This window comes from Rhinolophus sinicus, linkage group LG04, assembly GCF_036562045.2.
Source record: "Rhinolophus sinicus isolate RSC01 linkage group LG04, ASM3656204v1, whole genome shotgun sequence".
NCBI lineage: Eukaryota > Metazoa > Chordata > Mammalia > Chiroptera > Rhinolophidae > Rhinolophus > Rhinolophus sinicus.
Window position 1 is genome coordinate 91,422,173 of NC_133754.1, and position 22,345 is coordinate 91,444,517.

The 22,345-nt window shown below is 34.1% G+C and overlaps 1 protein-coding gene across 5 annotated transcripts in view; it reads left to right on the plus strand.

Moving 5' to 3' along the window:
- The window catches only part of TRPC4 (transient receptor potential cation channel subfamily C member 4), a 217,893-nt gene that overhangs the window by 35,358 nt on the left and 160,190 nt on the right, over positions 1-22,345 (plus strand). For all 5 annotated transcript variants that reach the window (XM_074329993.1, XM_074329992.1, XM_019736606.2 and 2 more), the window contains one exon: positions 18,008-18,412. In XM_074329993.1, the coding sequence (XP_074186094.1) occupies positions 18,035-18,412 (378 nt within the window). In that variant the 5' untranslated portion in view covers positions 18,008-18,034. The remainder of the gene's footprint in view (positions 1-18,007; positions 18,413-22,345) is intronic.

A 22,345-nucleotide genomic window follows, 5' to 3' on the forward strand; every position in this document is an offset into this window, starting at 1 on the left:
AATCACTGGATAATTGGGGAATGTGATAAAAACCCAGTCAATGGGAAACTGAACAACTATTCAGTAACACAGTAAATGGCGGAATGTAATATAGGATAAGGAAAACTGGGCATATGATAGGGAACACATTTACCAAGCCCATAGGACCTTGTCAAATTAGTCCATCCCAAGGGGCACTGATAATAGTGAACCCCAGAGGGTTGCCCTGAGGATTAATCGAGCTCAGACATGTAAAATGTAGAATAGTACGTGGAACATACTAAGGGTTCAGTAAGTGTTGTTGTTGTTGTTGTTGTTGTTGTTGTTGTTGTTATGCTGTTGTTGTCACAGGGAACTGAGGTTTAAAGGAGAATCTGAATCTCTGGAAATCTAAGCAACAAGAACAAAATTCCTAGAGACATGAAGGGACAAACCTCATTCAGGAGAGCCCTAATACAACTCTAGTTCCTGCCTGCTTAGACCATTAATTGGTTGGGAATGTGGAATAGAAGGTTATTAACTTGAAAATAAAAGGCCTTTCAAAGTGACAGGCCACAAGCATTTATTGAGATCAATAAGAATAGTTATTCAGGTCCCACTGATTCAGGCAGAAGCCCAAATAGTGTTCCAGTTAGGAGACAAAGTCAAGGAGTGTTTATGAGAAAGGGAAGGGTAACCATTACAGCAATAGAAGGAAAGCATTTCTATTGGTGCAGATAGTGCTGTTCATTCTAAACAATGTTTCTAATTTTCAGTCTGGTAGTCATCAGTCCGGTAGCCATAATATCTGCTTTCTTATTATCCTTGCAGACTTGCTTTTGAGATACAAGTTTGCTGAGGCTCAGTCCAAAGGTTTTTTCGCCCTGTTTTAACATTCCAAAGATTTGAGTTATACGACGTGCAAAGCTGTTCCTGTGGCATAGGAGCTCTGGCTCCATTTTAAAGTGGCTGCATTTGTATTCTTGTTTACAATGTGTTTACCACATCTGACTCTGAGCTCTCACAGAAACCATGGTCATTTTCATTGTTCATCCTTTTGCTACATCTTCTGGAAGGATGCAACACTTAGTGTCTGTGTGATCTTGCAGAAATTTTTAAACTTTTCTGAGGTACAGAAACATATTATCTTTTCCTGTGATTTTATATAGTTCTTTTGTATTCCCAAACTTAAACAATCACCAAAAAATTCAGCATTTGGTAGGAAATAGTAAAGGTCATTAAGTAGTTTAGAACAAAATTGAGGTCACAAAAATTCTTTAAATACATAATAGGGAAGCCGTTGTGTAAAAGTATGACTATTTGTGAACAAAAAAAAATTACTCTAGGAGCAGAAACTAGCTTAAATGGGAGAGCTTTCTCCTTTCCTTTAAAAACTCTCCTTCCTCTTCCTGGAATTTCTTGCTTCCATATAGACACTGGGAAAATACCTACTCATAATTCAATACTTAGGTGAAGCCCCACGTCCTCTAGCAAGCAACTAACTACAGTACTTTCTATTCTGAACCCCTAAGAAACAGTGTATAAATCTATACTGGAGAACTTGACAAGTTACTTATTGTTGGTTATCAACTAAGCTCCTCTTCGATTTGATAGAAGTCAGAGATTTCTTACTGTTTCCTTTTTCTTTTTTAAAGATTTTTATTAAAAATACAACTAACATACAATATTATATTAGTTTTATTTTCAAGTATACACAGTAGTTATTCAATATCTCAAATACCTAAAGAAGTGATCACCATGATAAGTCCAGCAACCATCTGACACCGTACCACACTATCACAATATTATTAACTGTATTCCCTATGCTGTACATTATATCCCCTGACTTATTTTTTTAATACATGGAAATCTGAATTTTTTATTCCTTTTCACCTTTCCCCCCTTTTAAAATTATTTAATTAGAGTTGACAGTTAATATTATTTTATATTAATTTCAGGTATATAGCATAGTGGTTACAAATTTGTACAATTTAAGAAGTGATCCCTCTAACTAGTCTAGTACCCACCTGGCACTATACATAGTTATTGCTATATCACTGACTATATTCCCTATGCTGTACTTTACATCCCCATGACTGTTTTTTGTAACTACCAATTTGTACTTAATCTCACCTTTTTTTACCCTGCCCCCACCCCCTATCTTTTATAACCCCCAAAAGTCTAGAATCCATCTGACACCAAGCATAGTAATTACAATATTATTGACTCTATTCCTTATGCTATACCCTACCTCCTACCTTGTAACAACCAATTTGTACTTTTTAATCCCTTCCCCATTTTTCACACACAACCCCAAACCCCCTCCTATCTGGTAACCATCAAAATGTTTTCTATATCTATGAGTTTCTTTCTGTTTTGTTTGTTTATTTTGTCTTTAGATTCCACATATAAACAAAATCACATTGCCTCTGTCTGACACTCCACTAGGCCAATACCCTCCAGGTCCATTTATGCAGCTGCAGATGGCAAAAACCCATTCCCTACCATGGCTGAGCAATATTTCATTGTATATATGTACCGCCTCCTCTTTATCCATTCATTCATCAATAGACAGCTAGTCTGTCTCCACATCTTGGCCATTGTAAACAATGTTACAATGAACTTAAGAATGCACATGTCCCCTCGATGTAGCATTTTTGGGTTTCTTTGGATAAATACCCATAAGGGGTATTACTGGGGTATTACTACCCCAGCTATTCTTTCTTTTTCTTTTTGTTCCATTTTCATAAAATCTTTTTCCATCCCTTTACATTCCATCTGTGTGTGTCTTTCAATCTGAAGTGAGTCTCTTGTAGGCAGCATATGTAAAGTTTTTTGTTTGTTTGTTTTGTTTTTATCCATTCAGCCCTCTTATATCTTTTGATTGCCGCATTTAATCCATTTACATTGAAAGTAGTTGTTGATAGATATGTAGCTATTGCCACTTTATTATTCACAATTTTTATTTTATTTTTTTCCATCTTAAAGAAGTCCCTCTAACATTCCTTGTAATACTGGTTTGGTGGTGATGAACTCCTTTAGCTTTTTCTTGTCTGGGAAGCTCATTGTCTGTCCTTTGAGTCTAAATGATAGCATTGCTGGGTAGAGTAATCTTAGCTGTAGGTCCTTGTTTTTCATCATGTTGACTATTTCATGCCAATCTCTTCTGGCCTACAAAGCTTCTGTTGAGAAATCAGCTGACAATCATGTAGTAGCTGTCTTATAATTTACTGTGTTTCCCCGAAAATAAGACTGGGTCTTATATGAATTTTTGCTCCAAATGACACATTAGGGCTTAGGTTCAGAGGATGTCATCCTGAAAAACCATCCTAAGGCTTATTTTCCAGTTAGGTTTTATTTCGGGAAACACAGTACTAGCTACCTTTCTCTTGCTGCTTTAGGATTCTTTGTCTTTAATCTTTGCCATTTTAAGTATAATTGTGTCTTGGTTTGGGCCTGTTTGGGTTCACCTTGTTTGGGACTCTCTGCACTTCCTGGACTTGTATGTCTCTTTCCTTTGCCAGGTTAAGAAAGTTTTCAGTCATTATTTCTTCAAATAAGTTCTCAATCCCTTGCTTTCTCTCTTTTCCTTCTGGTACCCTATGATACAAATGTTTATGCTTGATGTTGTCCCAGAGGTCTTCAAACTGAGGATGCCTGCTACCAGTACTAGGCCTGGGGTAACTGCAAAAAGCCAGGACACCCTAAGACCTGCTTCTACCTGCTGGCTCCTTTAAGCTTCAGCCTCTGCTAAAGCCTTGTGTGGTACACTAGTTGGGTGAGGTACGGTCTCAGGGAGTCACTAGAGTAGGAAGAGCTGTGGTTACCAGGGTAATGTAGATTCTGGTTTAGTGCCAGTGCTGAGCCTGGAGTTACTCAGCAAAAGTCTCAGAGCACACTGAAGCCAGTTATTGCCCTCCTGGAGCCTGCAGCCTCTGATAATTTCCCAAGAGTGTGCTATGTGGGCAGAGCTGGCTGCATGTGAGAATGCTTCAATTGTTGGGGGAATTGGGTGGGGCAGGGTCCCAGTAGAGCTCACCAGATCAATCAGATTCAGATTTGACTGTGACTGGGAGGGCTCAACACAGGAAAGATGACACCTGCCTGCGGGCTGCACTGAAGGAGGAACTCACAGATGGAAAATGGCAACTGTCCTCCAGCTCTTGCCAGGAAGCCACACACCTCAGTCTGCCTCTCATATGCTTTGACACCCCCCTAGTCACCGTCCTTCTGCCAGAGCCCAGGGTGAGTGCCTGCGAATGAGTGAGTCTGTGCCTGGGAACTTTAAGAACGTGTCTCAGTTTCCAACAGCTTCTGTCCCACCCAGATAGTCAGAATCCACAGTTTTTCATGGCCAGGTTTTGTGGGGCCTCCTCTTCCTGGCAACAGTAACTCCAGGCTAGGAAGCCTGGTGTGGGGGGTTCTCTCACTCCTCCAGAGGGAATATTTACAGCTGAGATAACCTTCCTGATTCTCAACTGTTACACGAAAGTTTGAGGCAAGTCTGTTTCTCATCTCTATCCCTCCTACCAATCTCAAGTGTCTTCTTCTTTGTATCCTTAGTTATAAAACTTTTGTTCAGCTACACTTCAGATGGTTCTTCAGGTTCATTGTTCTATAGTTTAGTTGTAATTTCAATGTGTTCATGGAAGGAAGCAGGCATAGTGTTTAATAACTCCACCATCTTGGATCTCTCCTTATTGTTTTAATATCTGTACTGAGATAATCATATTAGTCAGACAATTAAGTTTGCAAACTCATCCTAGAAAAAGTGCTATATACCTCATCGCTGAATATCACTGTGGTCATCTCTGAAATATTCCCCTTGGGAAGCTATGCACGGAAGCCAGTACCTCGTCCACCTTTCAAAGCAATTTTGGAACTCTTTTTTTTCTGGAATGGCCAGTGGAGCTGTCATTGTATTACCCTTGATGTCATGAATGTCATCAAAATGTCTTCCTTTCAATATTTCCTTTATCTTCTGGTAAAGAAAAAAGTCATTGGGGGCCAGATCAGGTGAGTCGGGAGGGTGTTCCAATCTAGTTATTTATTTACTGGCTAAACACTCCCTCACAGACAGTGCCATGTGAGCTGGTGCATTGTCATGATGCAAGAGCCATGAATTATTGGCGAAAAGTTCAGGTCGTCTAACCTTTTCATGCAGCCTTTTCAGCACTTCCAAATAGTGAACTTCGCTAACTCTTTGTCCAGTTGGTACAAATTCATAATGAATAACCTCTCTGATAAAAAAAAAAAAAAAAGCAACATCGTTGCAACAAGTTCATGAACCTAATTGTCAGACCTCGTATATTTACATACCATAATATTTACCCATTGGTATTATGTTTTATTTGACTTTATATCTTCAACCGTCAAAACAGTCCTTGTCTGACACAAAATGAGGCTCAACAAATCTGAATAACTGAACAATGATCTAAAGGAGTAAAGCTTTTTAGTGGACCCCAAGCAGATATAAAACTGATATATCCCCAGGTAACTATAATAGTTTATCTTCATGGTTGAGTCAGCTGATCAGGTTGTCTCCTGCCATTGTCACCCATTCATGTACTGTTGTTTTAGGGGTGATTCTTTGCCTGAAATTGTAGTAAGTACAGTGAGCACTATTTTCTGCTTTTGTATTTTCTCTAAATGCTTCAAATAAAGGCTAAATGAGAAACAAATGTTATATAATAACCACCCTACTTAGAGGAAATAACTAATATAGACTGCCTTATTTATAGGTATAACAAATAAAGATATATGCGTGAGTTTGTAAAATTGTACCCCTAATAAGAATTTTCTTTGTAATTACAGTAAGCCTATGTGGTTCATTATCTAAATAAAAACATATTTTTCAGTTTTAATAAAATTACACTACTTTTTAGAAATAAAAATAACCAAATTAACTTTATAATATAATAAATATTTAGAGCAAGGACTACTATGGAAAATTCTAGAAACAGTATGATCTTCAAAACCTAATTTCTCTTCCAATTATCATAAGTAGATTTCAAATTATTCTTTACAATTGTGTTTACCTGACTAATTGATATATTTTGAAACCGATTTCCTTGGAAAACTCAATGACGTATAATGAGGAGACACCCTGTCTATGACTAAGAGCAGGAAAATTATGAGCCAAAGCAGAATGGAAATAACCTAGTGTTTTTAAAAATTAAGTAAAAATTTTTGCAGCTTCACAGAAGCATGAAGATCTTTTAGTATAACTTTAATGGAAGAATAAAAAAAAGTGACAAAGTTAGTAATGTAACATGATTTACTGGCAGAAACAATGACAATAGCAGAGAGTAATAGAATCACAGAATCCAATCACTATAGTCATTAAATATTATCCAAAGTAAACCATCCATTTGGTTCTTGAATCCTTTTTACATCATTCACTTTACATTGACTCTTCAATGCTTGAATACTGTCAGCAACAGGGAGTTTACCAGCCTATGAGATAAACATTCAATATTTGGACAAATGTTATTAAATGATCAGTCTTTTGTTGAGAAGAAAGCTTTTTCTTCATAATTTTACCAATTATACTTAGTTCTAGCTTTTGAGTCATGAAAAACAAATCAAATAGTTTAAATATGGGAGTCCTGCTAATTATTAAGGACAGCAGAGTGTTTCTTTTTTAAAAAATTAATTTTCATTTTGTCATGAAATAATTTTATTTTTATATTAAAAATGCATTGTGTTCTCTTCATCAAAACCTTAAGAAATATAGACAGGGACAAAATTCACTAATTACCCATAGGTAATCTTTCTTAATTATGTGTAGTTACCTCCTTCTTAAAGTTTTTATCATTGTTGTAGATGTTAACCTTGCATTTAAAATTTTGTCTATGAGTAGCACCTATCATAATATTATTTTCCATAATATTAACTTTAATATTATTTTAATAGCTGCACAGTTTTTATTAAATATTCAGCTCTTATTTGAAGTATCTGACAATTAATGGTTTTGAGTCTTTCTAGTTTTTCCCAACAGATAACAAGAGTTATTTTTACTTTGTGCATACATCATTGCCTGCCTTGTAAAATATAACTCTAGGGTAGATTCCTAGGGTAAAGGGCTTGAACCTTTCAAAAAACTGATATACGTATTTCAATTCCTTTTCAGTTTAAACTATCATCAGCAATTTACAAGAGATATATTTTCACTGCATCCTTTCTGGTATTAGTTTTTCTTTTGTATGTAGTTTGATCACATTTGCAATATCTTTTACCTTATGGTAGACTGTTCAGTTTTAAAGGTCAGTCAAGTAGAATGCATTGTCAAATGATATTTTCCATTTATATATCCTTTTCTCTAAGGAGGCTGTTCTTCTTACTGTTTAAATCTTAGTGGTTTTTCTTTTCTATTAAATAACCTCTTCTCAGTCATATTTATTTTGAATAATTTCCCTAGTAGTTTTGCTATTTAATTTTGTATATTATGTTTTAATACTAAGATTTCTTTTAATTATACGTACACGTATCATGAATCTTTCTCATAGTTATTCCTCCACTGAAAGAATGGACTAATATTTAGTGACATGTTCCTATCATTTTAACTGTTTCAGTATTTAACTTTTTAATCCATCTAGAATCTACTCTCAGTGTTCCAAATAATTAGTTTCAAAACTTCTAATCAGTTATCTCATATTGTTTATTTTTCTACTCCCTAGTCTCATTTCTCATGCTTCCTGTTAACATACTGTTATGCAATATGTGTGTTCAGTAACTTCTCTCTTTCACACACACACACACAAGTGCACACACAATTTCACAAAGTTAAGGTCAGCTATGAACTGCAGAATCTGATTGATTGTGGTGGGGCACTTTGGATACATTTTGCTGTTGAATAAGCCATTTTTGAAACTAGGTTACTTTGTCTTTCTTTGTCGAATCTTACAAACTATTTACTTGAAACATGCATTGTTTTTCCCTCACATTTCTTCTTAATATTGCTTTCTTTATGACAAATTATACTTCCACTGTAAACGAGACAATGAGTGACATCTTTGATGCAATGAAAGAAGTACAAGTGTTTCTGGTATAGTAATAATAATATGTATACACACATTCCTATTATAAAACAATGTATGTATTCCTGAAAAAAAAACTCAAATTCTACAAAATCATAAAGAGTAATAAGGATATAGAAAAAAAGGTTAGGGTAAGGTTACTCAAAATATATTCAATTGGAGCATTAATAAAAATATTGATAAACTCAATAAAATATGAGCATACATTTAAATCTCCATGAACATTATTATCTCACCATATGAGTCTGTGAGTTTTGCATTCATCATCCTAAGGGTTACAATTTTCTCTTTCCTGATATAAACTGTTGGTGGTACTCACTTGGTTTATTGGCAGATGGTCTCTTAGTTTTCACTCTTGCACAATTTCAAATCAATTAGCAGCCCAAGTAAACCTTCTAAATAGAAATTGAATTATGTTAATTCCCAACTCACAGCCCTACAGTAACTGCTTATTATACTTACAATAGATTCCCAAATGCCTGCCCTGCATTGCCTGGCCACAGACTCATTTCTTCTACTCTCTCCCTTACTTACTCACCATCTTCACACTTTCAGATCTCTTTACCATAATGATCTCTGCACTTTTTTTATGTAGCGAGCATTTTATCATATTTTATATCACAGAGATGCTACCCCTGACCACCCTACCTAATGTAACTCAGCATCTCTTCCCATTCCTGCCATGCCGCCCCATCTTGTCTCATTGTGTGTTTATAGCTCTTTACAAAATTCATAATTATTGTTTCCTTCCTTGCTTTTTAAAATTTTTAGGGGTCTTGTCTGATAGATGATAAGCTCTATGAGTACAAGGATGTTGGCTTTCATTCACCATGATATTGCCAATGTTTAGCATACAAATCTTGATATAGATGTTCAATAAATATTTCATTCATTCAACAAATATTGTGCACTTCTTACATACTAGACCCTTTCTAAATCCTTTTTCTAAGCAATATATATGTGTGTGTGTATATATATATGTGTGTGTGTGTATGATATATTAACATATATATGAAGAAACAATAATCTGACTATTTAAACAAAAACTTTCTTCTTATATCTTCATCTATACTTCCCACTTATTGTAGTGTCCTCCTATCATCAAATATGATCTTTGTGGGAAAATTTTTCTGTATGCATGAGAGTATTTTATTCTTTTTTGTATTTAAATAATTTTAGTAAAGTATGTAATTCTAGTTTCAAAGTTGTTTTCTCTGTTTTTTTTATTCTTTATTTTCCATATAATAACCCATTTATTCTAGACTCCAAATTTGCTATTAAGAGGGATGATGTTAGTCTGATTTTTTATTCTTTTTATCTATTGGATGCCACCCAATATTACCATACAACCTTTGAATAAAGCAAAGCTAAGTTTATTACAACTCACAGCAGGAAGGTAGAATACCACCTTGATAGTGATTTGCAGTGTCACAGATGGGGTAGTTGGTAAAGATAGTAGTTGGGATTTCTGCCCTGGGCACAAGTGATCTAATATGGATATTTCCTGGTAGGAGAATGATTAGATGGGGTGATATTTGTGAACTATTAGTTTAGCATTGGTGGCTTTAGCAAAGTGAGCGTTCTGAAGAGTATTGATAAATAAAGAATTGTTTAATAAGGGATATTTTTGCCCAGAAGAACAGAAGTTTATCTCAGATAAACTGACATGCTGGAATTTCTTAATCTGTACAGTGAAATAATGAGTTTATTGGTTTACAAACTATCTTCCCTGGGCAAAGTTTTTCTAGAACAAAAACTAATGTTGACGCAGCTATTTCTAATGATGTATGTGGCTGCAGTTCCCATCAGGGATTTGTTTGTTTCTCTTTTAGAATTTTTCTACCTATGAAGTAGTTATTCTTATATATGTTGCATTATGAAATCCTTCAATCCGAGGTCTTATACTGGGAGAGGGGTGCCAATAAAATGTACACACATGACTTGTATTTATCCTTTGTTATTGGTATATATATTGAGTAGTACAATTTTAATATAGTTTTTTTTTTCCTTTCTTAAAATGTGAATACATTTTTTGTGGCACCCTCTGTATGTTTTATAATTATGAACATTCTTGGTCATTACTACTAATATATTTCCTACACTCCATTCTTTTTTCTCTTTATGCACATGTTATATTATAAATGTTGGCCCTAATATATCTATTCTCTTTTTCTCTTAACTTTTATGTTTTACAAACTGGGAGAATTTCATGACCTGAATTTTCAGTTCACTGATTCATTCTATTGTCATTCTACCAGTGTGTCCATTTACTTCTTCTTAATGATTTCTTATTCCTCAGTTTTTCTTCTATCCTCTTTTATAATTCTGTATATATTAATATGCATATTTTTCTCCTGTTATCTGGTAACTGAACTCTACCTCTTCTATTATAAGGCATTCAAATTTTCCCTTCTGCTCTTCTAGTCCCCTGGAAGCATCAGCCAAGTGACTAGTTGTATGTCCTTCTGGTTATTGCAGGTCATAGAAGCGAGAAGCGTATTCCAGAGTTGTGAGCTATCCATGTGTTGATTTACACATTATAGTTGTAATTCTTCATATGGCTGACAGAAGCTTGGGAGTAAAGATATGCAGAAAAGATAAGTAGCTAAGGAAAGCATTTGTGCAGGTTGTTTGATAGCTTAGTAAGGGTTGACTGGATGACTAAGTGTCGCATTCAGTAGGCTGACAAGTGTTAAACCAATTGTAGGCAACTAATTCAAGCAATTTGACCCTTTTATTTTATTCCTTTATATAAAATGGCAGTGAGATAATTATAAAAGTGTAGTCATTAATTCCTTGATTCATCAACAAATTTTGGGCACTTACTATTTGTTTAACACTGTGGATGAAAAACTGTATGAGCCAAAAACACCTTTGCAGTAAGAAATGTTCTAAAACTAAGAGATTCACAGTTTATGAACATGCTGTTAAAAGCCATATAACCCTGCCTCACGAGGAAGAAAAGAAAAATCCTCAGAGACTTGATACTTCACAGAAGTTTTTAAAACTTGGCAGGAGAGTCCAGAGGCTCAAGAGGAGGAAAGGTATGCCTGTTGTAAAGAACAGTCTGAGAAAATGCTTAGAGCTATAGTAGCCAAGTCGTTTGGTATTCTTGTCAGTGTAAAATAAGGTTTTCCAGGGCCAGTCTTGGGAAATATAGGTCTAATATAGGAACATGTAGGTCTAAGAAGGCATTTAGAAGCCAAATCATGGAAGGTCCTGTATTTCATAATAGGGTTGTATTTTTCCTGGGAATGGTTATCAGTCATTAAGTGAGAGAGTTATTTGATCAGATTTACATTTTAGAAAGTTTAGGTATGTAGCATTGTGGAGGCTAATTAGGGAGGATGTAAGAAAACTATCAGTTTTAGAAGAAGATTGCTGTAGCTGTTAAAAAGATGATAGTCAGCATTCTGAAAAGGTAATGCATTGAGCAGTTGAAGTGTGGCCAATAAGACTAAAGAAATGATCCTTAACATTATTTAAAGTCTTTTCATTTATATTTAAGTAGTCACATGTGACTAATAGCTACTGTATTGGACAGTACAGGTCTAGAACTTAAGAGAGAGTCATGGTCTGACAACATGAATTTTAGAGCATAGTTGGGGGAGGTAGAAAAGGGTAAAGCCAGTCAAATATATGGTGATGGAAGAAGAGCTGACTCTGGGTGGTGAACACACAGTGTAATATACAGATGATGTATTATAGAATTGTACACTTGAAACCTATATAATTTTATTAACCAATGTCACTTCAATAAATTTAATAAAAAAGAAATAAAATAAAACATAAAGCATATTTAAAATATATATGTGGACTTTATTAGAAATTTTAAATAATGAATAATGGATGAGAATAACTAATGAGAGTGACAAATGGAGAAACGAGCCATGAGCAGAACCCTGGTAATAACATTTTAGCTTTGCTTGGGAGAAAAGGAGTCTGACTGAACTACTGAGAAGTAAGGTAGAGATAAAGTATTAAGACAGGAGTGTAAAAGACCTCAAGGCAAGACAAATTTCACTTCAAAGGGCTTGTCACTGGAGGCTTCTGAAACATTGGTTATTATAAGGTTCTAAAAGTACCAGAATGCATCTGGCAACTAACAGGGCATGACTGATCTTAAGGAAAAAAAATTATTCCATGATGGTGATAAACATCACTTCACTCATTATACTAAAGAAGTAAATAGGAGATGAGCTTAAAGTTATAGAATAAAGAAAATCACAACTAGGAGAGAAAAAAATGCCAAACATGATTAGAATTTTAAAATAAGTATGTTAAAATTAAGTACATTTGTAATTTGAAGAGAAGACTGATTTTGCAGAAAGAGATTTAAGGTGTGAAGTGGAAATGGATGCAAGCTCAGACAGCAGGATTAGCAGCAGGGGTAAGGAGAGAGCATCTTTTTCTTTGAAACTCAAAGGGAAAGAATAAATCAATGTATGCATTCTAATTCTCAGTGAAGAAACTCAAACTTTTCCTGCTACTTGTATTTTCTACAGCATGTTTTCTAAATTCCATGAGATAAAAATCAAGGTAAATGAAAATTTTCACCTTGCCTATGCTACTTTCCTCAGTATGTGTATTTTCTTTTCAATAGATATATTTAGTGTTTAGTTTTAAGTTTGGTTCTTGTTAAATCATAAGGACCTTTAATTTTAAATATAAGTATAATCATGACTTCCACCTTTAAAATCCTAGGATGTCAAAATATTTTAGTTACTAAAGTTCTTTCGCTTTCATTGAGTACTATAAGATCATTTTCTTGGAATTCACAGAAATGTCCCTAAAACTTTTAAAAGGAATTTAGTACTCTGTTGTGCTTTTACAATATCAAGACAAGAGGAAAATGTTGGCAGTTAAGTGTTGGTCAGGCTAACTCACAAAACATTCAGTCAATATGTGATGTTTTGGGTAGAAGACTTGCAACTACTGAAATGTGCATAAAGTATCCTGCTTAAGGAGCTAGGGAAGGATCCGGAATTTAGAACGGTAGCAAAAATCAGAGGCTTTTATGTGCAGTATATATTATGCCAAATATTAATGAGATAATATATTATACCAATAACAAGAAAAAGTATCCAAATTGTATTGTGAATAAGTTATCCAGAGAAATATTATGTCATACTATATTCCAAAAAATGTACAAAAATCCAACTGAAGTATATGTAGTAGTATCCTAACAAAAAATGGGAGTCTTCCTCACTATGTCATGACAATGCACCTGAAAATATGTACATTTTGACAGGGAACTAAGAATAAAAAGCACACACACACAAAAAGATGTTTGGGGAAAATTCATTTTATCTTTAATAATGTATACTCAAGGGTGGAGATTTCTGTATATTTTCTTTCCTTTGTGTTGTTTGCAATTCAAGTTCACTGTTCTTTCTACTGCACAACTAAATTTATCCTTTAGGGAATATGTCTTCAGATCCATATAAATATCTAGGACCTTTGTTTTCCTATAAAGCTGCTCCTCAGCTTACAATGAACTTACATCCTAATGAACCCATCATAAGTTGAAAATATCAAAGTCAAAAATGCAGTTAATACACCTAACCTACTGAACATCATCACTTAGCTTCACCGACCTTAAATGTGCTCAGACCACTTACATTAGCCTAGTTATTTTGAGTTTCATGTCAAGAGCAGTAGCTTCCTTTTCTTCTCACCAGAACCAGGAGACACAGATGGACGTTTTGTAGACATGATGGGACGTGATAATACAAAACACAATATGCAGAAAACACTGGCAACACAGCACACTGTAGAGTATCAGTTGTTTACACTTGTGATCCAGTGGCTGACCGAGAGCTGAGGCTCGCTGCCTGTCCAACGTCATGAAAGAGTATGTACCACAGGGTTTCTACTGAAGGCCTATGGCTTTTGCACCATTATAAAGTCAAAAATCCATAAGTTGAACCATCATAAATGTCAGGGAATGTCTGTATATTTTTATGTTGCTTAGATAATTGTGGTTGTCATACCTCATGACAATATTTCAAAATTTCTCTTGCGACTGAGGTCAAGATTAGCTCTGTCCACCTTTTTGTTTTTTAAAATCTCCAACACATTTAAGGAAGACAAAACTTTTTTGTTAATTAAAAATTCACATCACAGGATTTAAGTTTTTTGCCATCATTTCCCTTATCTCTTCTGAATATTTGAAATTGAACTTGAAGAGAAGCAGCCAGTCCATTTCTGTCTTATGTGTGATAAAAGGGGCACTGAAATCCAAGGCTGTGTTAAGTTCTGTAATTTTGTGAGAGGAAACATTCCTCCCTCCCCATTTCCTCTCCCAGAAAGTTCATTCTGAAAGTGCAAGACCAGGGACAGTCTTTTATTTCCACACTTAAGGTCAAGATATTTGTTCAACTGAGGCCCCTCTTCTTTTACTGACTTTCTGTCTTGTAGCAATCCCACTGTTGCTGATAAGTGTGTCAGCTTAGGAAATCCATCAGACTTATCAGCACCTTCCACCACTACTGCATTCGTATATCACAGTTTTAAAATGTTAAACTTGGTTTTTGTCTTTCTATTAGTATTTCTATGTCTCAGATAATCGAGTAGGAGAAGTCTATATATTGAAAAATTATATAATCTCCCTTTCTCTTTTAAGGTTTTCACCATCAGAGTTTCTCTCTCTCTCTCTCTCTCTCTCTCTCTCTCTCTCTCTCATTTTACTATTCCACTGTAAATATTTAAATTGTATTTATTTAAATTTTAAATATATTTTAAAAGTATCTAGGCTTCCCAATGTGAGTTCTTATATTTTTTCAAATAAATTCAAGTAATTGAAAGAGGACATTACAGTTAATAAAAGATCCTTCTCAGTACTAACTCTTCTTCTCACCCATTCCTTCCTAAGTATTGTTTACCTCACTTTATGGATGGAGAAACAGATTATCTAATGTAATGTCTCATGCCCAGTTCACATATTAAATACAATGTTGACTAGCATGCCTTTGTTTCAGGGAAGTATCACTCTTTTAAAAATGCACTTATGCAATTTACATTTGTGGCAGTTAGTTATTTGGATCAAATAAAATCGATTTTATTAATTCTGATTCCTCATTATCTATCCCCTCTCCTCCCACAAGTTCTTCAGGATGTTGTCGCCCAATCCCTTCATTGTCACCAACATCCTGCATTTTGAAAATGAGAAGTCAAATGCTATTTACTACCTAATTCTGTATTTGATACTATCTTAATAAAATAAATGAAATAAAACAAAATAAAATAGAATACAATGCTTCCATCATCTAGGTTGATTCCTAACCTTGACTGAGTCAGGATTCACATGAAGATCTGATAGTGTTTGTGTGTGTGTGTGTGTGTGTATTCATACTTTCATTTTAATTTATATTTTGAGTAACCTTCATTCAAACATTAGTCTTATTAGTAGGAAATCTCAAAATCAATTCTAGAAAAGGCATATTCATATATTTTTCCAAGAGTCATATGTAAGGACTAAATGAGGTAGTAGAGAAGAATGTATACTGCTGAAATAGAATGTAAATTCCAGTTATTATCATTATGAACCATTTATATTGAGTCCTGATAAAATTACAATGAGACAGCAGTAGCATTGATCTCACATACTCTTATTGATGCTGGCATGGAATTGGAAAAGAAGTGCTGGGAACGTGGGCGACAGCTGACACTCTAAGGTATAAATGAGCATTCAGGATCAGAAAACTAGAATGAGATCTATAGTATCGTAATCTTGATTTACTGAAGTTTTAACTATACTAGAGTAATATTAAATTCTCCTTCTCATCCAATAATATAAATTCTATTTCCATTATTCTAGTTAGTTAAAGCATCCCTGAAATACTAAAATTATTATCAGTCTTCAAGCAAATAATTTGCACATCTAAAATTAACATTTTTGAACACTGGTGGTACTCTTTATTTTCCTTTAAAAAGTTAATATTGCCATTTAAAGAACGCCCAACACTTCCTATCTGCAATTGTGAAAATAAATTTATATCATGCTGTGTAGTTGATCATAATATACAGTTAAAATACCAAGACTAATAAAATGTGAAATATTTGAGAAAAAATTTTTGGATTATGGGATTTCTACTTTCTTTTAGTCTATGAAGACACCTTAATTAAATAATATAATACATCCTAAAGGAACAAATTATAAAATAACAGTTTTGCATATTAGTTCCTGAACCTAGATATTTGAGAAATCATAATGAATAATCTGGACATCAAAGGGTGAAACTTAACTGCTTGATAAAGTACTGTTAAATTGAGGTAGCATATAAACAATGCATAATTTTCCAAATTGAAAACATTACGTTAAATACAGTCACATTTGTTAATGCAACACATATTTAATCTATGGTTAAAGCATTATTCAGATCAGATTAATGTACTTATAAAAGGCTTAGATCTAAAAAGATCTGTTAAGATGACTATACATGTTCAAGTACCTAGAATGCTTCATTCATATTAAATTAATATGGCAAGCATATGTAAATAAACATGTGAATTGAATACAAATGACATAGAATGATAAAATAATTCAGATCATAAGTATGAAATCAGGAACAGCAATAAAGAAATTATATTCACAACGTAATATATTTTTCAGTAAATTTGTGTCACTAGGATGACACTAAATCAATATAGCTTCCAGCAACTTTATCCTTATTAATCTGTTTTAGGGTGATCTTTTATTTACTTGAAATAATTTCCTCATCTTCAACTATATCTTTACTATAATGTCCAAATATTAATATAATTTGTAATGAATATATTCCTGTTTGGCAGTCCGTTGTTTCATGATCTAAAGGTAATAGAACTAAGAAAATAGCATATTCAGAATAAATTCTCTCTCTCTTTAATCCTTTCCTAAATCCTTCCTTTGGACATTGAATTGCCTAGGCTCATCTTGATCATTAATATCCTCAATCCCCCTCAGTGAATTTACTGACATAGAGAAAAAATAAAATCATGCTCATCAGGCCCAGTAAAAATTTTACTGACATTAATACCACTAATTCATTTTAATTTTGATATAAGTACTTAACATTAAGAATAGAATACATGACAAATGAAAAACATTTTGCCAAGACAATGATATTCCATAATCTCAACAGCAACTCCATGATTAGCAAAATTTATAGTGAATGATATATTTGAATATGCCTGGTCCAGTTTTAGAACTTCAAAGATACCGTTGGCGACAACATGGATGGATCATGAGGATATTATGCTAAATGAAATGAGTCAGTCTGAGAAAGACAAATATCACGCGATCTCACTTATATATGGAATCTAAAGAACAGCATAAATGAACAAACAAAACAAAAACAGACTCATAGATACAAAGAACAATCTGATGGTTGCCAGAAGGGAGGAGTGTTGGGGAGCTGGATGAAAAAGGTGAAGCGATTAAGAAGTACAACTTGGTAGTTACAAAACAGTCACGGGATGTAAAGTACAGCATGAAGAATATAGTCACTAATAGTGCAACAACTATGTATAGTGACAGGTGGTAACTAGACTAATCGAGGGGATCACTGCATAAATTATATAAATATCTGACCACTGTGCTGTACACCTGAAACTAATATAAAATAATATTGAATGTCAACTCTAACTGAAAAAAGTAAATACTTAAAAAAAGGTACAGCCTCTGATTTTTGACATTTTCTGTTAAAAACTACTCATATATGATAAATTCTGTAAGTAATTTTCAAAAGTCAATAGGTTTATCCTTTGACAAATGTCACTTTTTAAAGTAACTTTTTAAAAATAACTTGCAAATACGAATCTTTTTTTATTCCTCTTGTTACTTGTGTTTGGAGATAACTTAATAATTATTAAATCTATTTGCATTGTTTAAAGGAAAAACACTCTTATTACCTAATAGTAATGGTATTATTGTTGTTATTGACATCATTGTGAATTAAGCATGATGCATAATAATTAAAAAGTGTACTAACACTAATCCTTGTGTTTTTGGTTTTTGTTTGCACTTTCAGAGACAAAGAAATAGCATGGCATGAAACATGGCTCAGTTCTATTACAAAAGAAATGTTAATGCCCCCTACAGAGACCGCATCCCTCTAAGGATAGTCCGAGCAGAATCAGAACTCTCACCATCAGAAAAAGCCTACTTAAATGCTGTGGAAAAGGGAGATTATGCAAGCGTCAAGAAATCCCTAGAAGAAGCTGAAATTTATTTTAAAATCAATATTAATTGCATTGATCCTCTTGGAAGAACTGCTCTGCTAATTGCAATTGAAAATGAGAACTTGGAGCTCATTGAACTGCTCTTAAGCTTTAATGTCTATGTCGGGGACGCTCTATTACATGCGATCAGGAAAGAAGTCGTTGGAGCTGTTGAGCTGTTACTGAACCACAAAAAGCCCAGTGGAGAAAAACAGGTACATGCGGAAACACTGTTTTTAATTTATTTTTATTGAAGGTTCCTCTATGGATGTTCACCTTCCCCCACATGATAAGAAATAGAAGCATTGCAATTAGAACTATTATGACAAAACTAAGGTTAAGTACAGTTTATATCCTCCAAGAGTAATGCCCCCACCATCACCTGCACCTCTTGCCCTGGCAAATCAGACCTTTAGTGAGAACTAAAGCAAAACAAAGTAACCCATGTTGGTTACTCTTACATTGGAAACATTGTTCAACATGTAAAGTTATTTGGGACTGACTGTGTATGTGCTGGTGTTTTTCCTCTTGTCTTTCATTTTCTAACATTCTATAGTACTGCGTTGAATTATTTTATTATTTTCCTGTTTAAGCTGCTTACTTACCTGTTTTGAGATTCTGCATTCTACAAAAATGAACTGCATCACCTAATTTTGATATTTTTTTTATTTATCAAACTCTAGTGGATTCTTTAAAACTGAGACTTAAATTTTAAAAAAAAAGATTATTGGACAATAACTGAGCTCTGTAGACTTAATATCAAATTTATTAATGGCAAATATCAGCTATATCTTAATGTCATCAGTAGAAAATAAACAGAAGTGGCACACAATGTGTTTTTTTTCCCTGTTATCTTCCTGTTTTTACCACTAAGGAAGAGGAGAAATCAGAAACAGACAGAAGTGAATAAGGAATCTTTTTGTCTGTCTAGATCTTTCCCGTTGTTACTGACTTGTATCTAAATTGTCTATTTGATCCTTTTTCCTTTCACACTGAACACTTTTCTTCCCTGCATCAAGTCTAATTGACTCATTGCAAAGACATTGAATGTACTGCAGTGGCTTAAAATTTGTATTTTAAAGCAAAATCTTATGAAATGTGTGTTATTACAGCTCAAGCAATTTCTGCTTTCTTTGATAATGTGCTAATTTCTATCTCTGCAAATGACAGACTGTTGGATGTTACATTCTTTTAAAGCAAACTCTGCTGTAGTAGTTGTTGTCTTTGCTTTACTGAAGGACTTTTATTGGAATCCTTGCCATTATTAGAAGAAATTCGTGGCTAGGTGTCTCCTGAAAAGCTCTCCCTGTGTTGTCAGAAGTCTATGTTCTCTGGTCCATTCTTATGTTTCACCACCATTCACCCTCTTCCCCTTACCTGAATCCAAACTTTGATAAAACAACACTCCACGATGATAATACTTCCCTGTTTGTTGCTTTACTGGCTTTTCGTTGTTTGTTTCATATCCAGGAGTCTGTGTGTTACCTATGTATAGGTAGGAAAATTTGCTTGTTTCATCTCCCCTTTTAAACTTGTACAAACCTTGACAGAGGTGGACAGATAATGGTAATATCTAACAACTGATATAATGTTATATCCCGATTTTTCACCACTGTGGAAGTACGAGACACTTAGATGGCTGTGACCGGGAGTCTGTTTTTATCTGTGTAAGTTCAAGTACTACTTCCTCAGTCACCTTGTGATTTTGAAATTCTTTCCACAATTATACCCCTAAAGAATTTATAGTTTCTAATAACAGTGATCTTATACTGTACACCCTCCTGTTTTATGTGTGTATAGGCAACTGTAATGCAGATGTTGTGACTGTGGTCTAAATAATTTTAGACAGCAAGTCTATAGAACAAAATTGCTATTAAATGTGTTTTTCACATTTATTACTAAATAACCTTCTTAGTTCTATTTTCTAGAGAACATTGGCCACATATTTCAATGTCTCTTTAGTCAATGACATTTGTGCTGGCTCGAGTAATTTGGTGTCTGGAGAAGATATCTGCTATTATGAGAGTGTTTGTTGGAAGGCATTCAACTTTAGAGCTAAACTCTTGTCTCGCAAGTAGGTCCTGGCTCCTTAGAGGCACTTGATCTGAACCCTGATTATTAATAAAAGGCAGTAAAGGTTTGCAATCTGCCAAGAGTCTGAAATATCCCAGGTCATGTGTTTCTGGAAGATTTCTCTTGTATCTTTCTGGCCAAGAATTTTCCCTTTCTATTTGTACATTCTAGAATTCCTCTTCAGTGAAGGCAGTGAGAATAAACAAAAATTATACCTTTTTTTTTTTTTTTAACTTTATAATTTTGAGAGAACCAATTCAATCTACCTCTGAGATCCTGGTATTTTATACAATAAAAATGGGGTTGTTAAAACATGAAATGTTTATAGTATATAGTATACAGCACACAAAAGGTGTCTTCTGGGCTTGGGGGTACAGCCAAATCCCCAGTTAGAGCTTTGTTTATCTGTGGTTTCCTTAGATAATACAGCTCCTAAGTACAGCTAAATCTTCTAGAATAAGTTTCCATAAATCAGGGTGTTGTCGGTAGCAAATATGATCTAGACAAGAATTCTTTCTCTCATAAACTGTAATTCCTTATATGATTCTTATAATTGTTGAAAGCATTTTGGTTAGTATTATAATTTGCCTAATTTTCCGTTTCATGGGTATCCCCTAAAAACTCTGGGACACATTGCCATTGATTTTGTTGACTTCATTGAAGCCAAGTGTTAAAACCTGAAAACAATAATATCCAAGTGGACAAGATAAACATAACTTGTCTTAAAATAAATCAAGAAAGAGGATTCTCGTATAAAAAACATACAAATCTGATTATTAGAACACTTATTTAGAACTTAAAATGTGATAAATGTAGATCAGAATATGTATTCTTCTTTTACAAGTTTTTCACATAGTAATTTCTTTCTCTGGAAAAAGATGCAGTGTTTGAAGGCATCCTGAAATCAAAAGAGATTTCAGATTAGTGTACTTACCCAGCACATTCACCAGGGGACAACCTGAGGATATTTACTGTGCCAGGCCTTAGGATGGACACTGAGGAGGGGACATTGTTCCTGTTCTCTAGAGTCTGAACGTCTAGTTGTGATGAGAGAAGGGAAAAATAGCACGGGACTATAAATAAAAGTGATCACAATGGAAAAAATGAAAGAAATAAATCCTCAGGTAATTATGAATTTAAATGGACTGGATTTGGAAATACAAAACATTACTGGGTAGAGGGCATGAGGGATCCCGAGAAGGGCCTGAAGGAAAAGGAAGAAGAATATTTCCCAGGGTTTGTAGGTGGGGAAATTTAACTCCATTAGCTGAGATAGGTGTTATGAGAAAACGTTGATGAGACCTAATTGGATATACTCTGTTTTCAATTTATTGAAACTGACATCTAGGAGGAAACTAGAAATTCTGGCTTTAAGAAAGGGGTCTGGGATTGATATATAAATGACAGTGAGGACACGGAAGCAAGTAAAATAATTTATCTTCCTATCACTCTGGCATTTTCTCTTCTTGCCATTATATATTGTTTAAATGTTTGTGATTATTAGTATATTAAAATATTTTTCTCAATGCAGCATCTAATGAAGATATTTAAGCTTTGCCAATTGGGCATTGATCATTAAATATTTCCTTCCATATGTAACATAGACCTTCATAAATCAGGGTATTAAGTTCTTAGTGTTTTACTTTTACTATAAAAAAAGGAAAAAGAAATATTTCATGTCTTTCATGTAGTAGACAGCATAGAGAACATGTGGTTCTTTACTCCAAGCAGGAAAATGGAACATTATGTATTTTTACTGGGACTGCTGCCTTGCTAGAATCATTACTCTGACATTCTTTGATGATTTTATTGAGCTTTTCTTTAACCTTTTTAGTACCTTATTTCTCTGTAGGAAATAACTGAGAGTGACTTATTATCCCTCTTTTCAGTCAATTGATTGGTTACATGACTTTTAATTATTCCAGCCGACCTTTCTTTGAGGTCTTCTAAGGCCAGATCCAATTTCGATTTTAGTTACTTCAATAAGTGTTTATCAGAAACAGAACTTTCTTTTCTGTTTTTCACTTAGATAGTGGTTCTCAGTCTTCACTATCATGAGACTCACGGGGAGGGCT